General features: G+C 41.0%; 1 protein-coding gene across 9 annotated transcripts in view; it reads right to left on the bottom strand.

The window, feature by feature from the left end:
• LOC121329013 (plasma membrane calcium-transporting ATPase 3-like) overlaps positions 1 to 21,117 on the bottom strand; it is a 60,839-nt gene that overhangs the window by 39,329 nt on the left and 393 nt on the right. For all 9 annotated transcript variants that reach the window (XM_041274190.1, XM_041274199.1, XM_041274191.1 and 6 more), the window contains exons 2-4: positions 2,243 to 2,440; positions 1,442 to 1,699; positions 1,206 to 1,331 (exon numbers count right to left, since the gene is read on the bottom strand). In XM_041274190.1, coding sequence (XP_041130124.1) covers positions 1,206 to 1,331; positions 1,442 to 1,699; positions 2,243 to 2,440 — 582 coding nt within the window. The remainder of the gene's footprint in view (positions 1 to 1,205; positions 1,332 to 1,441; positions 1,700 to 2,242; positions 2,441 to 21,117) is intronic.

Raw genomic sequence — 21,117 nt, 5'->3', positions numbered from 1 at the left:
TTTGCAGCAGAGCTGCTACCTCCTGAGACACCACCGCGGCGTCCTGTGGGTCAGTGTGACTGGTATTATAGTCAAACCCGAATGGGAGGGGGACCGTGCTTGAACTGATGCGAATAGCCAGTCTGAATGGTAGTAAGCACCCAGATGTCTGTGGTGCACGGACACCAATAGTCCAGATGGCTCCTGTGACAGAGAGCGAATGAATCTGAGTCAACAATCTCCCTCCCGACCTGTGAAGGCGTGGTATAACAGGAACAGTACATTCCAGGGACAGTAAGAGGTCGGCCATCCATTGTGGCAAAGCCCCAATACTAGACATCAGTGCTTTACTGCGGTAGGCGATGTGTCAGTCATGGATTAGAGGAGACGTGATTGCACTCGCTACCAAAGGGGGCGTGGCTGAAGGTATGTCAGGGTGTGTGGCCGAGAGATCTGTTCCTCTGTTATGGTTACGGAATGGCCGTGAGGAGTGAAATGAAACCGTGGCTAAATATCTGAGAGCCGTTGCTATTCAGCCAGCATCAAACCTGACTGCACTGCACACTGTTTTCATCTATTCAAACACCTCTTGCATCCGCAGCATTCACTGCTGGACTGGTGATCGTGTAGGTGTTTTAAAATGTGTGTTTATTGTTATTAGCATTTTGGGATTGAACCCTGTGGTTTTGCTGACGATACACATTGTTGTGTATAGTCAGTGTTATTATTTAAAAGCCCTTAATAAAGCTTATTTACCACTGAACTGTTGTTGGAGTGTTGTTTCCAAGCACTGCATCACCTCTACACCTGTACACTACAAATCACTTTGCCACAGCTCCCTGAGAAGGGGCCCTGGGCCTGTGGCAGCAAATTCCTAGGGTTGTTGTTTGCCTTTGGCTTGGTCTGCGTTTTTTGTCTCTGAGCAGGGCAGAGGAGCGAGGGATAGAGATCCAAGCAGCAGGGATATTGGTTTTCTTCCATTTTTTTTCAGCAGAGAGCAGTTCGAAACGAGCCGAGCGGCACAGGGCTGGGGAGGGGAGGCGAGGGGCGGGCAGGTCGAGGGAAAAGGGAGACGAATTGAGGCAGGAGAGGAGGATGGAAGTAGCCGAGTCTACAGAGAGTTGGGAGAAGTATCTGCAAAAAATAGAAAACACACAAAGAGAAAAGGGTGTGGGGATGGGGAGGGGTGTAGGGGACGGGGGGGGTGTGAGGGGGGGATTCCTCACCGGACAGCAGCATGGGATCTTTCTCCACGGATTTTTTCACGTGGTCTGACTCTCCGGTCAGGGAGCTCTCATCGATCTTCAGGTCGTTGCTCTGGATCACAACCCCGTCCGCAGGGAGCAGGTCACCTGACAGGGGGAGAGGGGGCAGCCACACAGTGAGCATGGTTCATACGCCACATCATACTCAAACATTAAGTCCCTGCCTCAAACATGCCACCTCTCCCCTCTCCCCTCACCGTATTTGACCTGTGCGATGTCTCCCACTACGATCTCGGCAACATGGATTTGAATAAGGTTTGCGTTTCTGATGACAGTGAATTTCTGCTCCAGCTCGATGCGGCTCTGCAGCCCCCGGAACTGCTTCTCTTTGCTCCAATCGTTGAACGCTGTGACCAGAACCACACAGATCACAGAGAGCAGGATCGCTGCCCCCTCGATCCACCCTGCCTCTGCCTCACCTTCATCCTCCGCGCCTCCAGATACATCCCCACAAGCTGTGGGGGAGGAGAGAGACAAAGGAGAGAGAGGAGAGAGAGAGAGAGGGGAAAGATGGGAGAGAGGAGAGATAAGTGAGATGAGAGAGGAGATACAGAGGGAGGAGAGACAGGAGAGAGGAGTGATGAGAGGGGAAAGGAGAAAGAGAGGGAAAGAGAGAGGGAGAGGGTGGTATTTAATGGCATGACAAGCCATATAAGTATTGCCAAAGATAATATAGTAAATGTACAGACAGATGTTGTTTTTTCAAATATAACCATATAGCAGTGCTAATATTGAAAGGCCTGTACTCTGCACTTACAATGAGGAAGCTGCAATATACTGTGCAGAGATTTCTGCTGCTTCTTTCTTTTCCCCAAAAAATATTTTACTTTTTTCTTCATCAAGAAACATCATTCTTTTTTTGCCAATTTGAGAATATAGTTCTCTCTCCTTACTGTCCCGTTACTCTACGCCGACTCCTCTACCCTCTCCTCACCACTCTCCTCTCTCTCCTTTCCCCTCTCCCTGCCTCACCCCCTCTATCCTTTCCCCATTCTCACCCTCAGTCTCCCCGCCTGGGGGCTGGTAGAAGGACAGTCCCAGGGAGATGATAGCTGCAATCTCCAGTATGATCAGGGTCACATCCTGCAGGGCCTCCCACACCAGGGCAAGGAAACTCTTTGCTTTCTTGGGAGCGATGAAGTTCTGGCCAAACACCTGTTTTCTCTTCTCAAGATCTGAGGGGTTATCAGAGAGACCTGAGGAGAGAGGGGAGGGAGAGAAGACAGGGGCAAGAGGGGAGAGGAGAGAGTTGAGGGGAGATAAGCGAGGAGAAGGGACATGAGAGGAGAGTGGAGATGAGCAAGGAGAAGGGATAGGAGAGAGGGGAGATGAGTGAGGAGAGGAGAGAGAAGAGAGGTGAGATGAGCGAGGAGAAGGGCCAGAGAGAGGAGAGAGGGGAGAGTGGAAAGGAAAGATGAGCGAGAAGGGACAGGAGAGAGGAGAGATGGGGGAAGGGGAGAGAGGAGGAGGGAGAAAAGTAGTTAACAGTATTGAATTCCCCATCAGTATAAGTTGATGCTGGGGTATTTATTCCTGTAAGTCTATTAAATGATGTTACTTTGTGGCATCCGCCACATAACGTGGTGCTAAATATGTATGACCAGCAATGAAATGAACTGCAGGAAACCTGGCCAGGTAGTCTTTATTATATAATATATATATATATATATATAATATATATATATTACATTTCCGATTGTATAGCTTTATGTATTAAATTCCATTTTGTGTTATTTCCTCTTAAGACCAGTCTTTAAAAACTGTCTGCGTCTCTCTCGCAGGAGCTTTCTGTAGCGATTTCCCAATGTAAGCTGGCTGAGTAGGTTTGCAGAGCCTTAAAGTTTGTTATTTTTGAAGTAAAAATAGCGTTTCTACTTGGAGGACTGCTGCTCTTGGTTCCTCATGAGTATATTTCAATATGTTATGTGCTTTCCCTGCAAAGCTTACTGAGCGATGCATTTATTCATTACAATTGTAACTGGCACTCCAACAACCATTTGTTTGACCCTTTGATGCGGATTGAAGCTCGGTTCACGTGAAATGGTCGTCTCGGTTGGCTTGGAAGGGGACTTCTTACGTTTGCTACTTTGCTCAGTTTCATCCTTTTGCAATGTAAAACCAAACACACTCCAGTTTACTTGGAAACTGATCCAAACAGCGAAGCAAATCGTGGAAGTGAACTTCAGCAAACTCCAAGGAAAGTGTCCTGCCACTGTCACACATGCACAACACATGGCTTGTAAAAACATACATACACCCCAGACAAGAACACCATAATGTACCATGTACACAACAGCACATCACAATACAAATGTTGGGATTGATTTACCTGTCTTTAAGCATAATAGCAAAACTGTCAAGGCAAAGAAAAACTCTCACTCACTCACTCACTCCCACCCACACCCTCATGTGCAGAGCTTCTGTTCTGTCTCACTCACACACACCTTCATGTGTCACAAGCTCCTGCATAGAATTTGATACACATGGAAGCATAAGAATGTTTCGCTAGACAAGCTCTGCAAATAAACCCCCTCTGGTAGCTCCACTGCTGGTGAAAAAACTTCCATGGGAAATATTTCATGTTTGGCTTCATGCGTAGATAAAATCTTAAAGACCCACATTTTAAATCATGGGACTTTTCAACTCTGCCAGCCCCACCTGCTTTACAGTTCCAGAGAGAGTGGTCTGGGACACAATGTCACATTATTTGAATGGAATGAGGAAGCCGGTTCACTTGGGACACTCAAAACAAACTCAAAGCAGCTCAAAGCCTGGTAAAGGACTGTGACAAAGAGTGAATGAATCTGGATCACCAATCTCCCTCTCGACCTGTGAGAGCACTGCACAGCAGGAATTACATGCCCCATACTGAATGGTTTGGCAGTTCATTCCGGAAGCCGCCATTCAGGAAAGGGACGACGTCACAGCACCAGGAGTCATCGCCCTAGTATGGTGAGCGAAGTTTCATTCATGAATTGGGGAGACGTGATTGAACTAGCTGTCGGAGGGGGCGGGGTTATGGGTACTTTAGGGGGACATGACATTGTGATCGGTTCCTTTGTTGGGGTTGATGGGAGGAAACAAGGACTTTGCTTTGAGAGACGGAGCTACGTGGGTGTTTGTTTCGCAACCGTGTGTGTTTTCTGTCATCAGTCTGATTGAGCATGGAGCTGGTAATGTAATGCTATAGTGCTGCAGGTCATTGTTGTTAATTGTATTTTTATTCTTCATAAATCTTGTGTTTTGTATGTATTATAGTGTGTGTGTGTGTGTGTGTGTGTGTGTGTGTGTGTGTATAATGTGTATACAATTTAACATACTGTATATCTGGACAATAGCAATGTCCTTGAACGATTTCAGTCAGGGTTTCGATCTGCTCAGAGACTGCCCTTGTCAGAGTGGTGAATGATTTACTGATGAGTGCTGACTCTAACTCCATATCCGTTCGACTTCTTTTAGACCTCAGTGCTGCATTTGATACTGTGGATCATGCTGTTGTGATTGATCATCTCAAAAGCTGGATTGGCCTGAAAGGAACTGTTTTCAACTGGTTTAAATCATATCTAACTAACATAGTACTTTGTTTCTTTAGGGGAGCCTGTATCAGGGTTATCCAGTATTACTTGTGCTCTCCCCCAGGACTCTATTCTTGGTCCAATATTATTTTCTTTGTATATGCTGCCGCTGGGGGAAATCCTTCGTAAATATAGTATAAACTTTCAAGTAAACTCAAATAAGACAGAAGTCCTGCTGTTACGTTCTCAGCAAACTCCCTAAAAAATGATTTGGGCAGCGTGACCTCTAATATAAAACCTAATGTGAGAAACTTGAGGGTTGTATTTGATTCTGGTTTGAGTTTTGAGGCAATTATTCCAAAAATTATGAAAGTGTCTTTTTATCACCTACAAAAGTTTGCTAAAATTGGGTCTTTTCTTTCTCTGGCTGATGCAGAGAAACCAATTCCTGCTTTCATTTCATCTAGACTTGATTATTGCAGTGTTTTATTTGCTGGGCTTCCTCATCACACCTAATCACGTTTGCAGCTTGTTCAGAATGCATCTGCGAGGGTTCTCACTGATCAAAACAACGGGATCATATCACTCCTGTTTTGGCCTCATTGCACTAGCTTTCAGTTCATTTTAGAATTGATTTTAAAATCTTACTTTTAACATATAAAGCACTAAATGGCTTAGCATCAGATTGCATAACAGAGATGCTGTCCCCATATAAACCTCTGCACACATTAAGGTCGGCTAACGCTGGACTTTTGAAAGGTAAAATTGAAAAGGAGAGGAGAAAGTGCTTTTATCTTTAATGCACCCAGACTGTGTTACTTTTTGCCTCCCTGTCACAAAGACGGCTGTAGTGGGTGACGTCAGACCAGAAACAGGAACCAGGAAATAAACAACAGAGAGGTGGAGTTGGGTGGAGCTGAGCGATTGGTTTCGCTCAGCATTTAATGAATGAACAGAACAGTAAATAAAAAGGTTGTGCAAACAAAAACACAGGACATGACACTTTCTCCAAATTAGAGACAAACAAAACAGACTACACAGACAAACATGGTGGGCTGATATTTCAACTATTAAATTATTATTATTATTATAACCTCCGTCTCCAATCCCGTTCTCCACTCACCGAACACACAACCCCGACTGAGTGAAAACATGCTGCTTTTATGCAGCTGTACCGAGAATCGATTGCTAATCAAACATGCAACTGAAGTCGTGGTACAACTGCACGTGAATTAATAAAGTGCAATTCCCTGTGCTCACATATTATTACATTTTACTTGCACGTGAAGTGCTGTGCAATCCTCGTGCCTAAATACAAATATACATTTTAAACACTTGTGTTACACAGACCCATTTATATCCTGTGTACTAATGACTATACACCAACATTAAACACAAAATACACACAGGGAAGGGGCACTTTGCCACACTCCCTCTATTAGAGACGTTGCTTCGGTTGGTATTTTTAAATCAAGATTAAAGACTCACTTTTATAGATTAGCTTTTTTTAATCCTAACTTAGCTATAAAGTTGCTGGTACCTATTTTTAACTGCTAAATTTTGTATTTTGTCTATCAATGTTATTTTTTCCTTGTATTTTTTTTTACTTATTTCCTGTGTTTCTATAATTCCTCCTCCACAAAGTCATGCCATCATAGTTCAGATAAAAAGTAAATAAAACAATAAAGAAGCTGGGTGGGATGTATGTGAGTGGAGTTCATCATCCTTCCACGAAACCATGGGCAAAAAAAGGTCAAAATGATAACTCCAGTGTTAATCAAGCAATCATTATGCCTATTTCATTATTAAATAATCATCCTGATGTGATTTCCGAAATTATGTTGATTTATGAAATAATGTTAGTATCTCAACGTATCCAAACCGGGCAGACACATGGCAAATGGCATTTAATATAGACAAGTGTAAGGTACTGCACACAGGCAATAAAAATGTGCATTATAAATACCATTTTGGAGATACTAAAATTGAAGAAGTAATCTATGAAAAAGACATAGGAGTTAATGTTGACTCAGAAATGTCTTCATGTGGGGAAGCTATAAAAAAGACGAACAAGATGCTTGGATATCTAGTGAACAGTGCTGAATTTAAATCAAGGGAAGTAATGTTAAAACTGTGCAATGCATTAGTAAGACATAATCTACAGTATTGTGTCCAGTTCTGGTCACCTTGCTACAAAAAGGATATTGCTCTAGAAAGAATGCAAAGAGTGACCAGAATTATTCTGGCTTTAAAAAACATGTCATGTGCAGACAGGCTTAAAGAATTTAATCTATTCAGTCTTGAACAAAGAAGACTATGCAGCAATCTGATTAAAAAATTCTAAATTCTAAAAGGTATTTACAATGACGACCCAAGGGACTTTTTCGACCTGAAAAAAGAACCAAGGACCACAGGTCAAAAATAGAGATTACATAAAGGGGCATTCAGAAAAGAAAATAGGAGGAACTTTGTTACACAGAGAATTGTGAGGGTCTGGAACCAACTCCCCAGTAATGTTGCTGAAGCTGACATCCTGGGATCCTTCAAGAAGCTGCTCAGTGAGATTCTGGGCTCAATAAGTGACTAACAACCAAATGAGCAAGATGGGCCAAATGGCCTCCTCTTGTTTGTAAATGTTTGTATGTTCTTAACCTCTCTTTTGATGCCCACATCTCCTCCGTTGTAAAATATTCCTTCTACCATCTTTGAAACATCTCCAAAGTCCATCCCTACCTTTCCCTCCCAGATGCAGAGATACTTTGTCATGCATTTGTCTCTTTTTGACTACTGCAACTCTATATGGTGGTCTCCCAGCACGCACTTCATTCTTGCTGAAGAATGAAGGACTGCCCAACTAGCCGTAATCCTGATGGAATGGCATGCCTCTGAAGTATGCTATGATGGTTGAGCTTGCCATGGACTTGGTAAAGATCACCAACTCTGTCACCAGCAAAGCAACCCCAGACCATGACACTGCCTCCTCCATGCTTGACAGTGGGAACCACTCATGCGCTCACTCTCTCTGTGTCTTACAAATACTTGGCAGTTGGACCCAAATATTTCAAATTCTGACTCATCGGTCCATAAGACCGACTTCCACTCCTCAAACGTCCAGTTTCTGAGTTTTTTGGCCCAGGCAAGTCTCTACCTCTTATTCTGCACTCTTAACAATGGTTTCTTTGCAGCAATTCTTCCAGTTAGGCCCGCTTCACGCAATCTCCTCTGAACAGTTGATGTTGAAACATCTGCACTTCTAGTAGCATTTAGCTTGGCTTGTATTTCAGGGGCAGTTAATCGCCAGTTTCACAGACTTGTGACTCGAATGAACTTGTTCTCTGATTCTGAGGTCACCCTTGGCCTGCCTGACCTTGTTTGGTCCTCATGAGTGCCAGTTTTTTTCAAATCATTTGATGGTCTTGGCCACAGCAGTTACAGACACTTGCAAAGTTCTTGCGATTTGTCTTAAAGATTGACCTTCATTTCTTAAAGTAATTACAAACTGTCTTTTTTCTTTGCTTAACTTTGCTTAACTATTTATAGTAATCATTGACCCTCACCTGTTAACAATAATTGGTGACAAAAGGTTAATTAGGTAACATGCTAGTTAACTCAGAGAACATCTAACAAAGACATTTTTTACACCGTGTTATACACATTTCAGACTTTTAACTGACTTGGGCTTCAGACTGAAATCCCCTGCTTTGGATGACCATTTCATTGAAATTGACAAGATTTACATTTACATTTAAAAATCAAATTTTTGAATGCAATTCACTTATGATTATCAGCTTAGTACACATATCATATAATGACATATTAAGTGTTTATAGACAAGTTTATACAGTTAAAAGCATAGATAATCATGAAAAACCTGGTTTCAAGCAGGTGTACTCAAACTTTTGAGTGGTACTGTATCTTGTGTTGTCTTTTCTGTAAACGACAAATCTTAGGAATTATATTTATATGAAAGTGTTATAGTTTCACATTTCAGTTTAAAGTTTTCACATTTTTTCTTAATTGGAGAATGGATAATATATGAACATACATAATCATTTCTATAAAGCATTCACCAAATGAAGGGGTATATTTTCATTATAAAAAATATATATTTAGGAGTGTAAAAAATACATATTTAGATTATAAAAAACACATTTAAATTATAAAATAACCATATATTTAAACTATAAAAACAAACATTTAGAGTATACAAAATCTATATATAAAGTATAAAAAACAAATATTTAAAAGAATAAAGACAATTTATAGACACTCCCAGGTTTGTGTTTTCAGTGCATGACATACTGCATTGTTTATATAAAGGAAGCTCCGAATCAAATGTGTTTTATATCCATTTCCAAGATTTCACTGACTTTTTTCAAATTTACAATTTTTACGATTTTCGTAACCTCCATGACAAAATTGTAGCCTTACTGATGAGTGTTGAAAATCGTACCAGTCAAATCCTACTAATACATTTAGTGTTGAATTTCGTCTGTGTTTTATTTTTGTGTACTAATTTTATCATATCAAAATGAAAACAGCATCACAAATAGTAATATAAGTTCATTTGCCTGCCTGCCAAGCAATCTAAAACTGAGCCAGAGACACAATACCGACAGTTTGGACACAAAAACATCAGACCTACAAAAAGAAGTCGGCACCAAGCCCGAACTAAATCAGCAAACTTCTCATCAGCCAGGATCTTCAATATCTGGACAAGAGCAAACTCCCCCGCAAGTATTACTTCTGTCAGTTATCCTGATTGTTGAGTAAACAGCAATGTCGGGAATGCAAAGAGAAATATAAATAGTGTGACGGGGTACTCCCCATCCCTGTGCATTTATGTTTTTGTGTTATTTTGTATTTGTTGTATTATTATTTAAATACGCTGTTTTTGTGTTCTTTTAAAAACAAACCATTTTTGTTATTGTTTTACAGCCTCAATGGGGTTAAAATGCCTCCTCCAGATAAAATCATGAAAATGCTTGGTCAACAGCGAGTGCTTATTTATATACTGGCTGTTGACCACGCATTTGAGAAACCCTGCTCCGAATGTGGTCCAGGGGCAAACCATGTAATTAATAGCCAGTTAACCCCTTGGCCACAATATAAAAGCCTGCAGCTTTGGTTGAGCGAGGTTGGAGTGTTCAGCAGTGGAGAACGGGAGTAAGAGAGAGAGAGGAGGTAAACAATAGATATAAAGAAACAATTGCTATGTGTGCTGGTTCAACAGCAGCACAATACTTATTGTGGTTATTATTTGTTTGTCTGCCTATTTTGGCCATCATGCCTTTTGTTTTGTGAAATGCTTTGTTTTGTTAAACCCTTTTGATTTATAATAAACACAACATCACATTCACTCCCCACTGTGTCTTGTATTCCCTGGCTTGATGTCACCACACAAGCTCTCTGTGACAAGCTGTTTGTTTCGAAAGGTTCTGTCATGATGCAAATAAATGAAATATACTGTCCAGTCAAGGTGTTACATGAGCCCCTCAGTGAGGAGCATGTAGTATATTCATGTTTGGAAGCACCCCAAAACTTCAACAGCAGTCAGGGTGTATAACATTAAAAAAATAACAACAAGAATGCTAAATAATAATAACATATTGTAGATGGAATTTAAAAGCGATACATAATCCGTAGCTCTGGCTGAACATATTTACACCTATAGAGACACAAGTAAATAGACAACCCTGTATACAAGCTGGCACTATCAAACCCTGTGCTAAATCTAATGTTTAATGAGTTTCATCACAATCAGTCAAACTTTCTGTTTGTCTGTCTGTGCCTGTCTAGGACCCCTGGGAACAAGAGGCTGGTGAATTAACCCTGTCTGTCTGTCTTCTCTCTGTCTCCTGGGATAATTAAATTTCTGTCCATTGTTTCCGCCTCTCTGCCTGTGGCATCAGTAATGCACTCTGGGCTGCAGACAGTAATCTAATTAGGATGATGTCTTTGCCTCTCCAGTCTATTTGTTGATGCATGTGAACTACAGTGCTTGAAAGAGCTGAGTGTTGACACTTTATACACTGAGAGACGGATCAACAGTTTGAATGTCACCTCACTCTGCTGTGCACTAGAGGGTGCTGGTGCTTCCTAACATAAACGTTTCCTAACCTAGCCAAGGTTACACACGTTTTTATAAACGTAAGAGACACCGTCATCTAGTGATCTGCCACTTTGGATCACCTTTGTTTGGCTGGCAATACACTAGCTGTGCACTGAGTGGCACTTACTCATATAAAGACATATGCAACATAGGTTAGATCTTTATTTCAGTAAAGGGTTTAGATCATTAGCTGGTGCTGGCCATTATCATCAGTGTACAGCTCTGGCCAAACTTTTTGCATCACCCTATAGAATTAACTAATTTTGCTTCAAGTCGAATGAAACCTGCTGAATAAGGTTATGTTAACATGAATTACATACCGCTTTGTAGTTTTCCATAAAATTAACAAAAAACTGACACATTGAAAAAAGTGACATTTTAAGATGCAACACCGGTAGACTTTGGCGATATCATTTTGTAGTTTCATTGATTACATGATGTTAAATAAAATATAAAAATTATGTCCACAGCTGTAACATTTTAACGATTGAAGTATCTGTTTCTTCTCATGTCTGAAGTTCTGGATGAATGGGATATAATACAGCACTGATAGATCCACTCCACAAAAAAAAAAAAAAAAAAAAAAACATTAGAAGAATGTCAGTAGACAAACAGGGAGAGAAAGGAGGATAGAAGGGGAGACAGGGGGATGGTAAACTCTGCATTGCAGCAAGACTGTTTGGAAAGAGTTTGAAATCTGCAGTTCTGTTTCTCTGTTTTTCTGAGAGTATCCTCTCTCTCTCTCTCTCTCTCTCTCTCTCTCCTTCTCTTTCACTCCCATTTATCATTTATGAGAAAAAATAGCAACCAAGAGACAGACACACGCACTGAGAAACAAACACTGATAGACACTGAACTGACACAAACTGAGACACACACACACTGACACACACTGAGACAAACTGAAACAAACTGAGACAGCCACACACACATACTGAGAAACACCACACCGAGACAAACACACTGACCAAACTGAGACACACAAACACACTGGTACAAACAGACAAACTGAGACAGATACACACAATGAGACAAACTGAGACACATACACACACTGAAACACTGAGACACACACTGGAAAACTGAGACAGACACCACACTGAAACACTCATACACATACACACACACACACACACACACACACACACACACACACACACACACACACACACACACACACACACACACTCAAACACATACAAACTTTCATTCCAATCCCTGTGTCTCTGCACTGACCGATATACAAGCAGCTTCAAATAGTAACAGTTAATTAATTGACAAAACAAAACCGTGTTTGTGTCCACAGTCATAGTCGATGCTCTTTGCTGTCTTCTTCGTAATCAACATTTTTACTAAACATTGTCAGCCTCTTAAAGTATTAGCAAGGAGGACTGTCCAAATCATACAATTGTGCAAACATTTAAAATACCCACTGGTTATCAGAGATGATGATTTTAAAAGTGCAGAGCAGTTAGAAGAAGTAAGGATAAATTAAACCTGGAACTGCTTTCATCAGAAAATACATTCATTGGGAAATGAATGAAGCTTAAATTCTAACAGCTGCGTGTTGTTTTCTGATCACAAACTGAAACTCAGAGCAGCTGATACAAATTCAGCACCGTTCTGAGGCAAGAGGAAGGGGCAGAGGTACCAGCACAACAGAACATAACAAGGCGAGACAGTTCTTCCAGCGACAGCATGGAAGAACATCAATTACAAAAAAATTTGGAGAAAAAAGGCAGCTTTACAGAGCTTTTAAAGGGACCAAGCACAAAGTACACATAGAGTACTTGGAACTGCAAACACAAGTCAAAAAGGAAGTTCGTAAGGCCAAGAGAGAGATAGAAATGAGCATTGCTAAGGGGGCTAAAACCAATTCCAAAAAGTGTTTCCAATATTATAACAGCAAGAGAACATTCAAAGAGGAGGTAAAATGTCTAAGACATACACATGGCAAAATCATAGAAAAAAATAGCAAACATATTAAATGATTACTTTTCACAATTGTTTACAAAGGAAGAAATGGGCAACATGCCCCACATGTCAACCTGTTCCTATCCAGTTTTAAATAACTAGTATAACAGAGGCAGAAATGTTAAAGGGATTAGGAGCTCTTAAAATAAACAAATCCCCTGGGCCAGATGAGATCCTCCCAATAGTACACAAAAAAAGTAAAGAAGTTATTTACAAACCGCTAACCAAGACCATTCAACAGTCTTTTGACACAGAGGTTGTACCGACAGACTGGAGAATTGCAAACGTAATACCGAGCCACTAAAAGGGAGACAAATCCAAACCAGGTAACTACGGACCAATAAGCCTGACTTCTATTATATGTAAATGTATGGAAACTGTATTAAGAGCCAAAATCCTACATGGTAACAGTATCCTGGGAGACAGTCAACATAGTTTTAGGACAGGGAGATCGTGTCTAACTAACCTGCTTGACTTTTCTGAGGACGCAACATCGACAATGCATAACTGCAAAGCATATGACATGGTTTATTTAGATTTCCAGAAAGCTTTTGATAAAGTCCTGCATAAAAGATTAATTCTCAAACTGAACACAGTAGGGATTCAAGGAAATGCATGCACATGGATTAGGGAGTGGTTAACATGTACAAAACAGAAAGTACTGATTTTAGCGGAGAAACCTCAAAATGGAACGAGGTAACCTGTGGAGTATCACAGGGATGAGTACTTGGTTCTCTCGTCTCCGCCCGTGTTATTTTGTATTTGTGTATTATGATTTATTTAGTGTTTAAATAAATGACGGTGACGACGGTCAATTGACTTTTGCAAAAATTGTGTTTGTGTTTAAACCAATATGGCCATGTAGCAGGGCAGCAGGAAAGAAGCCCTGTAGATGAAAAAGGGGCAGGGCAAAATCTTGCCATAAAATGTTTTTTTGTATGTAGAGAACGAGCAAGGTGCTGTCTGCCACATTATGGTTTTGTTTTTATTTTGTATTTATATAAGAACGGGGTACTCCTCCGCCCCTGTACAGTTTATTATTTTGTGTTTGTTAGGATTTATTGTATTTATATATGATGGTGTAGCTGTGTGTTTTTGTTTTGTTATTGTGTTGTTTCTGGCAGAGGCGAGATTAGTCAGCTTCTCCTCTGCCAGGGTGTAAATAGAAACCTTGTGCAGAAGGTGGCCATCTCCCGAATTAATTAAGTGATTAATTTGTTACTAATCGTGAGATGGTCATCTGTATAAAAGCCTGCAGCTCTCTGCACTCTGGGTGGGTGTACAGAGGAGAGTAAGAGAGAGAGATCGAGCGAGTGAGGAGAAAGGAAACCGAAAGAGAAACTAAAAGAATAGGGACAGTGACAGCAATTTGCCCAGCCTGACCTATTTGTTTTTTGTTTGTGTTTTAAATTTAAAAACTTTTACTTTGCTCTGCGAGCAGTGTGTTTTTGTTTTAATTTTTTATTTTATTTTTATTTGAAAATAAACGGTGCTGCAGTGTATTTTGCCCTGCAGTACTGCATTGTCCGTTTCTTCCTGCATTCTGGCCTGAAGTCACCACTCAGCTATACCCTGTCATAGGCTGCATTTCTTTAAAAACCTTTCAAAGTGTTTGGTCAAATTTAAAACTAGCTTATAACGCCTTACATAGTCAATATAGGTCAATGGTTACTAGAGAACACAGATAGATGCCCTATCCACAAATCACCTTGTCTGCTACCTTTGACTTCTCTAAGGTCAGATGCAAAACTAGCCTATTTAAAATTAGCCTACTCCTTACAGTGCACATATAGTTTACTATATGGTTACTATACAACACATTTCGGAACCCATATATGCTCTATTCAAAAATGACTTTGATCGTGACTTTTGACCTCTCCTTAAAGTTATAAAGCATTGTGAGATAATGAACTAATGCAGTATTCTGAATTGAAACTGCTCCAGAAAACTGATCTGTTGCTGACACTTGTGCTGCAATGCTACAGCTTGCCACAATTTCCAACTGGTACTGAGCCTGGAAGCCGTAAAACTGTCTGGCAATTATTATTATTATTATTATTATTATTATTATTATTATTATTATTATTATTTGTATATTTGGTAGACACCTTTATCCAAGACGACTTACTTTACAGGACAATTCAAGGTTACAGTGCAAAAACAATATATAAATACACCGTAGTTTACAGTAAGTGCAAATACTATAGCATGAGAGAGACAATATGAGATAACTTATGACTAATACAATTTGTATCTGTGATGACATGATGGTAGTGCAACAGTGCAAGGATAGTGTACCAGCTGAGGGTCCAGTAACATGGTGCTGAGGTGAGGCAACTCCAAGGCAGAGCAGGAGGGGAGTTCAAGAGACCTACAAGGGCAGTCTAAAGAGATGGGTGCCATATAAGCAATTTTATATCATATTGGCAAAGAATTGTAAATTCAGTTACTAGGGCTAAAAGAAATACTCATTGCAACTGCATTGAAGGGTTGTTTCTTTTAAAAAAAGCTTTAAATATTGCTGCCAGCATTCAAAGCTATCATTACTCTCTGGTCTGTTTTTATATTGCATTGCAATCTACTGACAATGGTGTTCCTGTCCATTATTAAACAGACTAGCTTTAAGACTAGATTTAAGCACTGAAGCAGCTATGCCTACAAGTGCATGTAAAAAAACTACAGCCCCCACAACTAGAATCTAGCAGCTTCCTGCCAAATTAATGTTTGTGTGGGGAATATGAATATGGAGATGGTCTTGATGGTTTTTCATGATACATTTCAAAGGAGTTTATTTAGTCAGTTTTGTCAGTTTTGAACAGGAGCCCCTAGAGGAAGTGTGTGGGGGGAGGCTGGATGTAGAGCTGCTGCTTCAGGTATGTGTGTTTGTGGAAAGGTGTGGGTATTCACTGACACAGGAGACAGAAAGAACAACCCACAGGTATCCAGCTTTATTTCTTTTCTTTTTTTTATTCTTATTTTTAGCCTGCAGAGGGCGCTGTTGTCCATGGCTTGTGTACCGGCAACGGTAAACAAGTCCACAATCATACCAATGCAGGTACACAGTCCACTACAGGTGCAGGTGCTCTGTAAATAATACTAATAAAGGACAAAAGGCAAAAGAAAAATGGAAAATAAAACACAGTAATAAAACTACAAAATAAAGGTGCTGCACTCTGCAGCATTTACCCTGACTGCAGCTACTCGCACGGCCTGGGTCTCCATCCTACGCTTATGTGTTTCCTCAGTACCCTATACAATTATTGGGGGCCTGCCCAAATTCTTTCCCCACTGCAAAAATAATTTTCTCTTTCTTTTTCTTTTTATGCCTTGGTTTTCTCCAGCCGCGCTTGGTTTACCCGTAGCGCTTCCGCTGGCTCGTATTCATCTAGAGGGGGCAGTCTGGGGGAACACCAAGCATAATCTTTATACGGCCAGCAATCCCCCAAGGCCTGCCTCTCAGCCACTCAGAGAGAGGGGAAGCCACACACCCTTTTCCCACCTCTCCGTGTCACTGCCATGCCTGACAGGCGGATCTATGAGACTGCTGCACCCACCTGCAGTACCACACATGCGCCAGACAGTCAGCACAGGTCTGGTGAACTCCTGAGAAACTCAACTCTGCCTATTGTCAGCATTACTTTTGAAGTGATCTTAAAGGGGTGGGACTGACACATGCTCAATCAGTTGTGCTCAAGTAAATCCTTTGCAAGTTTCATCACAATCTGCCAAGTTGCTTACTAGATATATGTTAAATGTAAGTGTGACAGACAGACAGACAGACAGACTGACACACAGACACAAAGAGACAAACAGACAGATGGATGGATGGACACCCCGATTTGAAAAAAGGTTGTTGATTAGTTTCAGTGCAATGGGATGAGAGGTTCTCTAGATTCATAGAAACTCTAAAGCAGGCCAGTGCTCTGATGCTTTTTCCATTCAGCTCGGTTCCCTCAGCTGTTCTTAATACACAGAGAGAGCTATAAACTGCACAGTATCATTGAGCAACCTTTCCATAGAACAACAAGGGAGGAGAGGAGAGGGAAGGACTGAGGGAGGAGAGAGGAGTGGAGGAAGGGTAGTCCCCTGCTTTGGGATCTTGGCTCAGCCTGGCTGTGCTCTGCTGCCTTTGTCTCTCCTTCATGTGTCCTTGAACATGCGGCAGAGAGAGTGGAAGGGAGGAGGGAGGAGAATGGAAGAGAGAGAGAGAGAGAGAGAGAGAGAGAGAGAGAGAGAGAGAGAGAGAGAGAGAGAGAGAGAGAGAGAGAGAGAGAGAGAGAGGAGAGAGAGAGAGAGAGAGTGAGAGAGAGAGAGAGAGAGCAAGAGAGAGAGAGAAAGATACTGGAGAGAGAAAAATAGAGAGATAGATCCAACAGTATTGATCACATCCTGTCTCTCCCCCCCCCCATCTCTACCCACCACTAACATAATGCAGCTGGATCAGACAAAATGTCTTTATAATAGTAAGCACCTGTGCCATCTAGTGCACAGCTATAGTCTTGCCAACAATACAACTGGAAAAGTACATGATGAGAGTGATAGCAAAAAGAAGCAAACATCATTAAAACATCAAGGGGACAGGAAACAATAAATATAAGGGGACTGTCATATCAAAGGGAACGGCTGGTAAGCAAAGTAAAATGGAACTGTGAAACATCAGGCTCATTTAAAAACAATGAATACAGCTGTGTATCAATACGTGGATTGTACCATTGACATGGCCAGAGATTAAAGAGGGTCATTTTACTGGATGACACTGGTAATGAAACTTAAGTTAGAAAATCAAAGAATACACCAAGAAAATAACTCAGTGTTGTGTTTAAATATGGCAGCTCTGTTGAAGTCTGGTCACATGGGTGACTTTTGTCGACAAGCAACAAGAGGAATGCATTTGCTGCCTGAGTGTTGCCTTGCAGTTTGCGTTGGTCACGAGAGACAAGCCTGCAGTCGACAAGCTGGCAACACACAGGACACAATGTAATGCAACCCAATCATAATGCACGCTTATGTTTGCAAAGGAAGTCTGCCACCACTGCTTTAAGTTTTGGATTTGGCCCTGGGTTATGAGATGTGAAGAAATATTGAAAAAATTGTATCACTTGCACAAAAAACAAACCTTATGACTTTTTTTTCTAAAATGTGGTGAACATGTAGTGCTATTGCAGCTATTTAATTTATTATCTTGTGACCAAAAAATAACATTTGTTATTGTCTTTAGTTTTCTTTTATGGTAAAAAAATAAATACATTTGAAACAAAGGAAACACAAAGTAACAGATGGCTCCATGGGAACCTTTTATTTTCTTATATGTAATTATTTCTCAAACCAATAAAAACAAAGCAAAATAATCCATTAGCTTCACTTCTAAATCATGCGTCCATATTGCTATTATATTATCATTTGACAGTTCTGTTGCCTTAATATATGCATTCATGTATTAGCTACATTCACGCCAGGTGCGTTCTCAAATAATAATTCTGATCCGCTGTTCACGCGGTATGATCTTGGCAGGAATACTGAACAGCAGATCAGTAACACTCACAGTGTGCTTCTGATTCTTTCTGTGGCAGTGGCAAAAGCAAAGGCAAAAAGCCAAAGCAACGTCAACTTTTTGATTACGTAACGCGTTCTAAAACATGTTCAGGACAGTGCCAATTCCATCACCCACTCCATTATGAGAGTGATAGTGAAAGATTTGCACCTAATCTTTTTGGTGGAGGGAACTGCATTTAAAGATTTCATCCAGTTTCTTGAACCTCACTACCAAGTGCCTAGCAGAAAGTAATTTACCCAGCTGATAGAAACAAAGAACCCTGAAACTGTTGCTGTTATACAGAAGGAGTTAGCAACAGCATAAAGCATTGCCCTGATTACAGACATCTGGACCAGCAATGCAATGGAGGCTTACCTGTCCGTGACGGCCAACTTTATCTCTCCAGCCTGGACAATGATGACTGTCTATCTGACATCAAAACCATTGACAGAGGGGCATACAGGGGACAACACTATGGCCTGGGTCGAAGAGGTTCTAAAGAAATTTGAAATTAGTCCAGCTCAAGTTGTTGCACTGATTCAAGATAATGGATCCAATCTGTTTTCTGTTGCAAATAACTTGTTAAGAGTTGCATGGATGGCTTAGTGTCAGCTGTGCAGGTCATTCGTTACAGCTGACCATCAGCAATGCTCTGAAAAGTACCATAATTGAACGTGCCATTGGTGCTGCCCGGTAAGTTGTAGAGCACTTCAAGAAGAGCGCGCTGGCAACAACCGCACTCAAGAGGAAACACCCCAGCATACGCTGCTAAAGGATGTTTCAACGCATTGGAACAGCAGCCGTCATATGATAAAGCAGCTCCTGGAGCAATTGTTGCAGTGCTGTCTGATGCTACTGTGAAATCAGCAAGGGCAGTACGCCATCTGGCTCTCAGTCAAGATCAGTGGTCCTTACTTAATGAATTGGTCAGTGTTCTGCAGCTTTTTGCCACAACATACCTGAGTGGGGAAACCTACATCTCTTTGCTGTGCCATCCCTAAGCTCCTTAATGGATCTTGCAGTGAAAACTCTTAGAAAGTTGCACTTCAGCAGCCGGACCAGAGATGGAAGATCGGCATCCTTGACAGCAGCTATCTTAGATCCTTGATTCCGAAACCTTAGATTTGTTAGAAAATCATGCAATGTTAGCACAGAGCAGATTGAGAGGCACTCTGTCTTCAAGGTCATGACGGGAATACATCCAGTCATTACACTGCTAGTGCCAACGCAACTGATACAACAAGGGCTGACACTAGTGGAACAGCCACAGGTTTTCATCAACTTCCCTCATCCTCCTCAACGGCAAGTGCTGCTGCTGATGTTGAAAAGCATGAGGGCAGACCTCAAAGCAATGTTTTAGATGAAGAATAGGCTCATTCTTCACCTCGCTCTTGGAATGCAAGTTCTCAACAACAGCCTCATCAATCATCCAGCAATGCTGCTGCAGATTCTTGTGATGCTGGTGACGTTTCTGATAATCATGAAAACAGCCCTGATGATAGTGAGGCAGTTCCAGATTAACCCATTGATCTAAGCCACCCAAATTGGTGCTAGACAGGATGTTTATGATAGAAGGACAGTGCACTGACTGCTCTTCTGACTCAGGGGAAAGTAATGAAGAACAAGCCTTGCAGAAAGTAGTAGACACATCAATGAAAAGGCTAGTGACAAAGATACTGAGCCTTTGCAGTGGTGAAGAACAATATGCATCGCCTTCATCGCCTAGCCAAACTAGTTGAACGGTTTCTCTGTATCCCTGCTACCTCTACTCCATCTTAATGGATTTTTTTCAGCAGCTGGTGCTACTGTGACAAGAAAACATGCCAACCTTAGCCCTAGCCTCGTTGATATGCTTGTGTTTTTACATAGCAACCTGGCATAAAGTTTTTGGTTTTTCAACACGTTGTATTATGTTAAAATATGTTAATGTGACAACACAATTAAATAATGAACACAGTTTTCAGGAAACCAGAATTGTTTTTGCAGTTTGGGAGAGAGGACCATGAAGGGAAGCTGAGCTGTTCTAGCTGTGTGAAATGGCATCTCTTGTGACACAGTGGCAAAGGGTTCATTTTTCTTGCACAACACCCACGATCAAATTTGTCCCAGAGAATCATAGAATACAGCTGTGTACCAAGCATGAAGGCACAATCTCAAAGCATTAGGTCTTTATCATCTTGTCTGTACGACAATATGCAAAAAGAATTGTAGCTACCACAGCAGTTTCACACATGTAAGTCTGCCAGGACCATCCATTCATTATGTAAGTCTCAAAAGTGTAGTACTGAAAGAAAAAGATGTTTTAGTCAACATGTATTTTCATTTTAAAACCCGGTATGTGGTCCTGTGCTTGTTTAAATAACTATTTTTCTTCAAGCCATGCTTTTACTATGTTGCAAATTGTCCTGACCCCTTCACTGGCTTCTTTCCTGTCAATAGCCTATCAGCTACTTCTCCTATTGAAATGACCCAGGAAGTAAAGCACCAACAGACTTCCTGGAAGGCAAGGCAAGCAAACTGACAACTTAGTGTAGGACCAGATGTCTGTGATTGAAAATGAAAACACATGTTTGCTAAAACATGTGTTTTTTCAGAACTGCACATTTGAGACCTGCATAGAAATGGAAGTGCAAAAGGTTTATGGAATTATTTTGTTAACTTCAAATTCTTTAAATGTTTTATGGAAGACAGAAGGAATGACGGATTGACAAACTCATACAACTCCCCTAGATGGGTTGC

Source organism: Polyodon spathula, chromosome 16, assembly GCF_017654505.1.
Source record: "Polyodon spathula isolate WHYD16114869_AA chromosome 16, ASM1765450v1, whole genome shotgun sequence".
Taxonomy (NCBI): Eukaryota; Metazoa; Chordata; class Actinopteri; order Acipenseriformes; family Polyodontidae; genus Polyodon; species Polyodon spathula.
The sequence above is the reverse complement of the archived record's forward strand: the minus strand, read 5'-3'. Positions and strand labels throughout refer to the sequence as shown.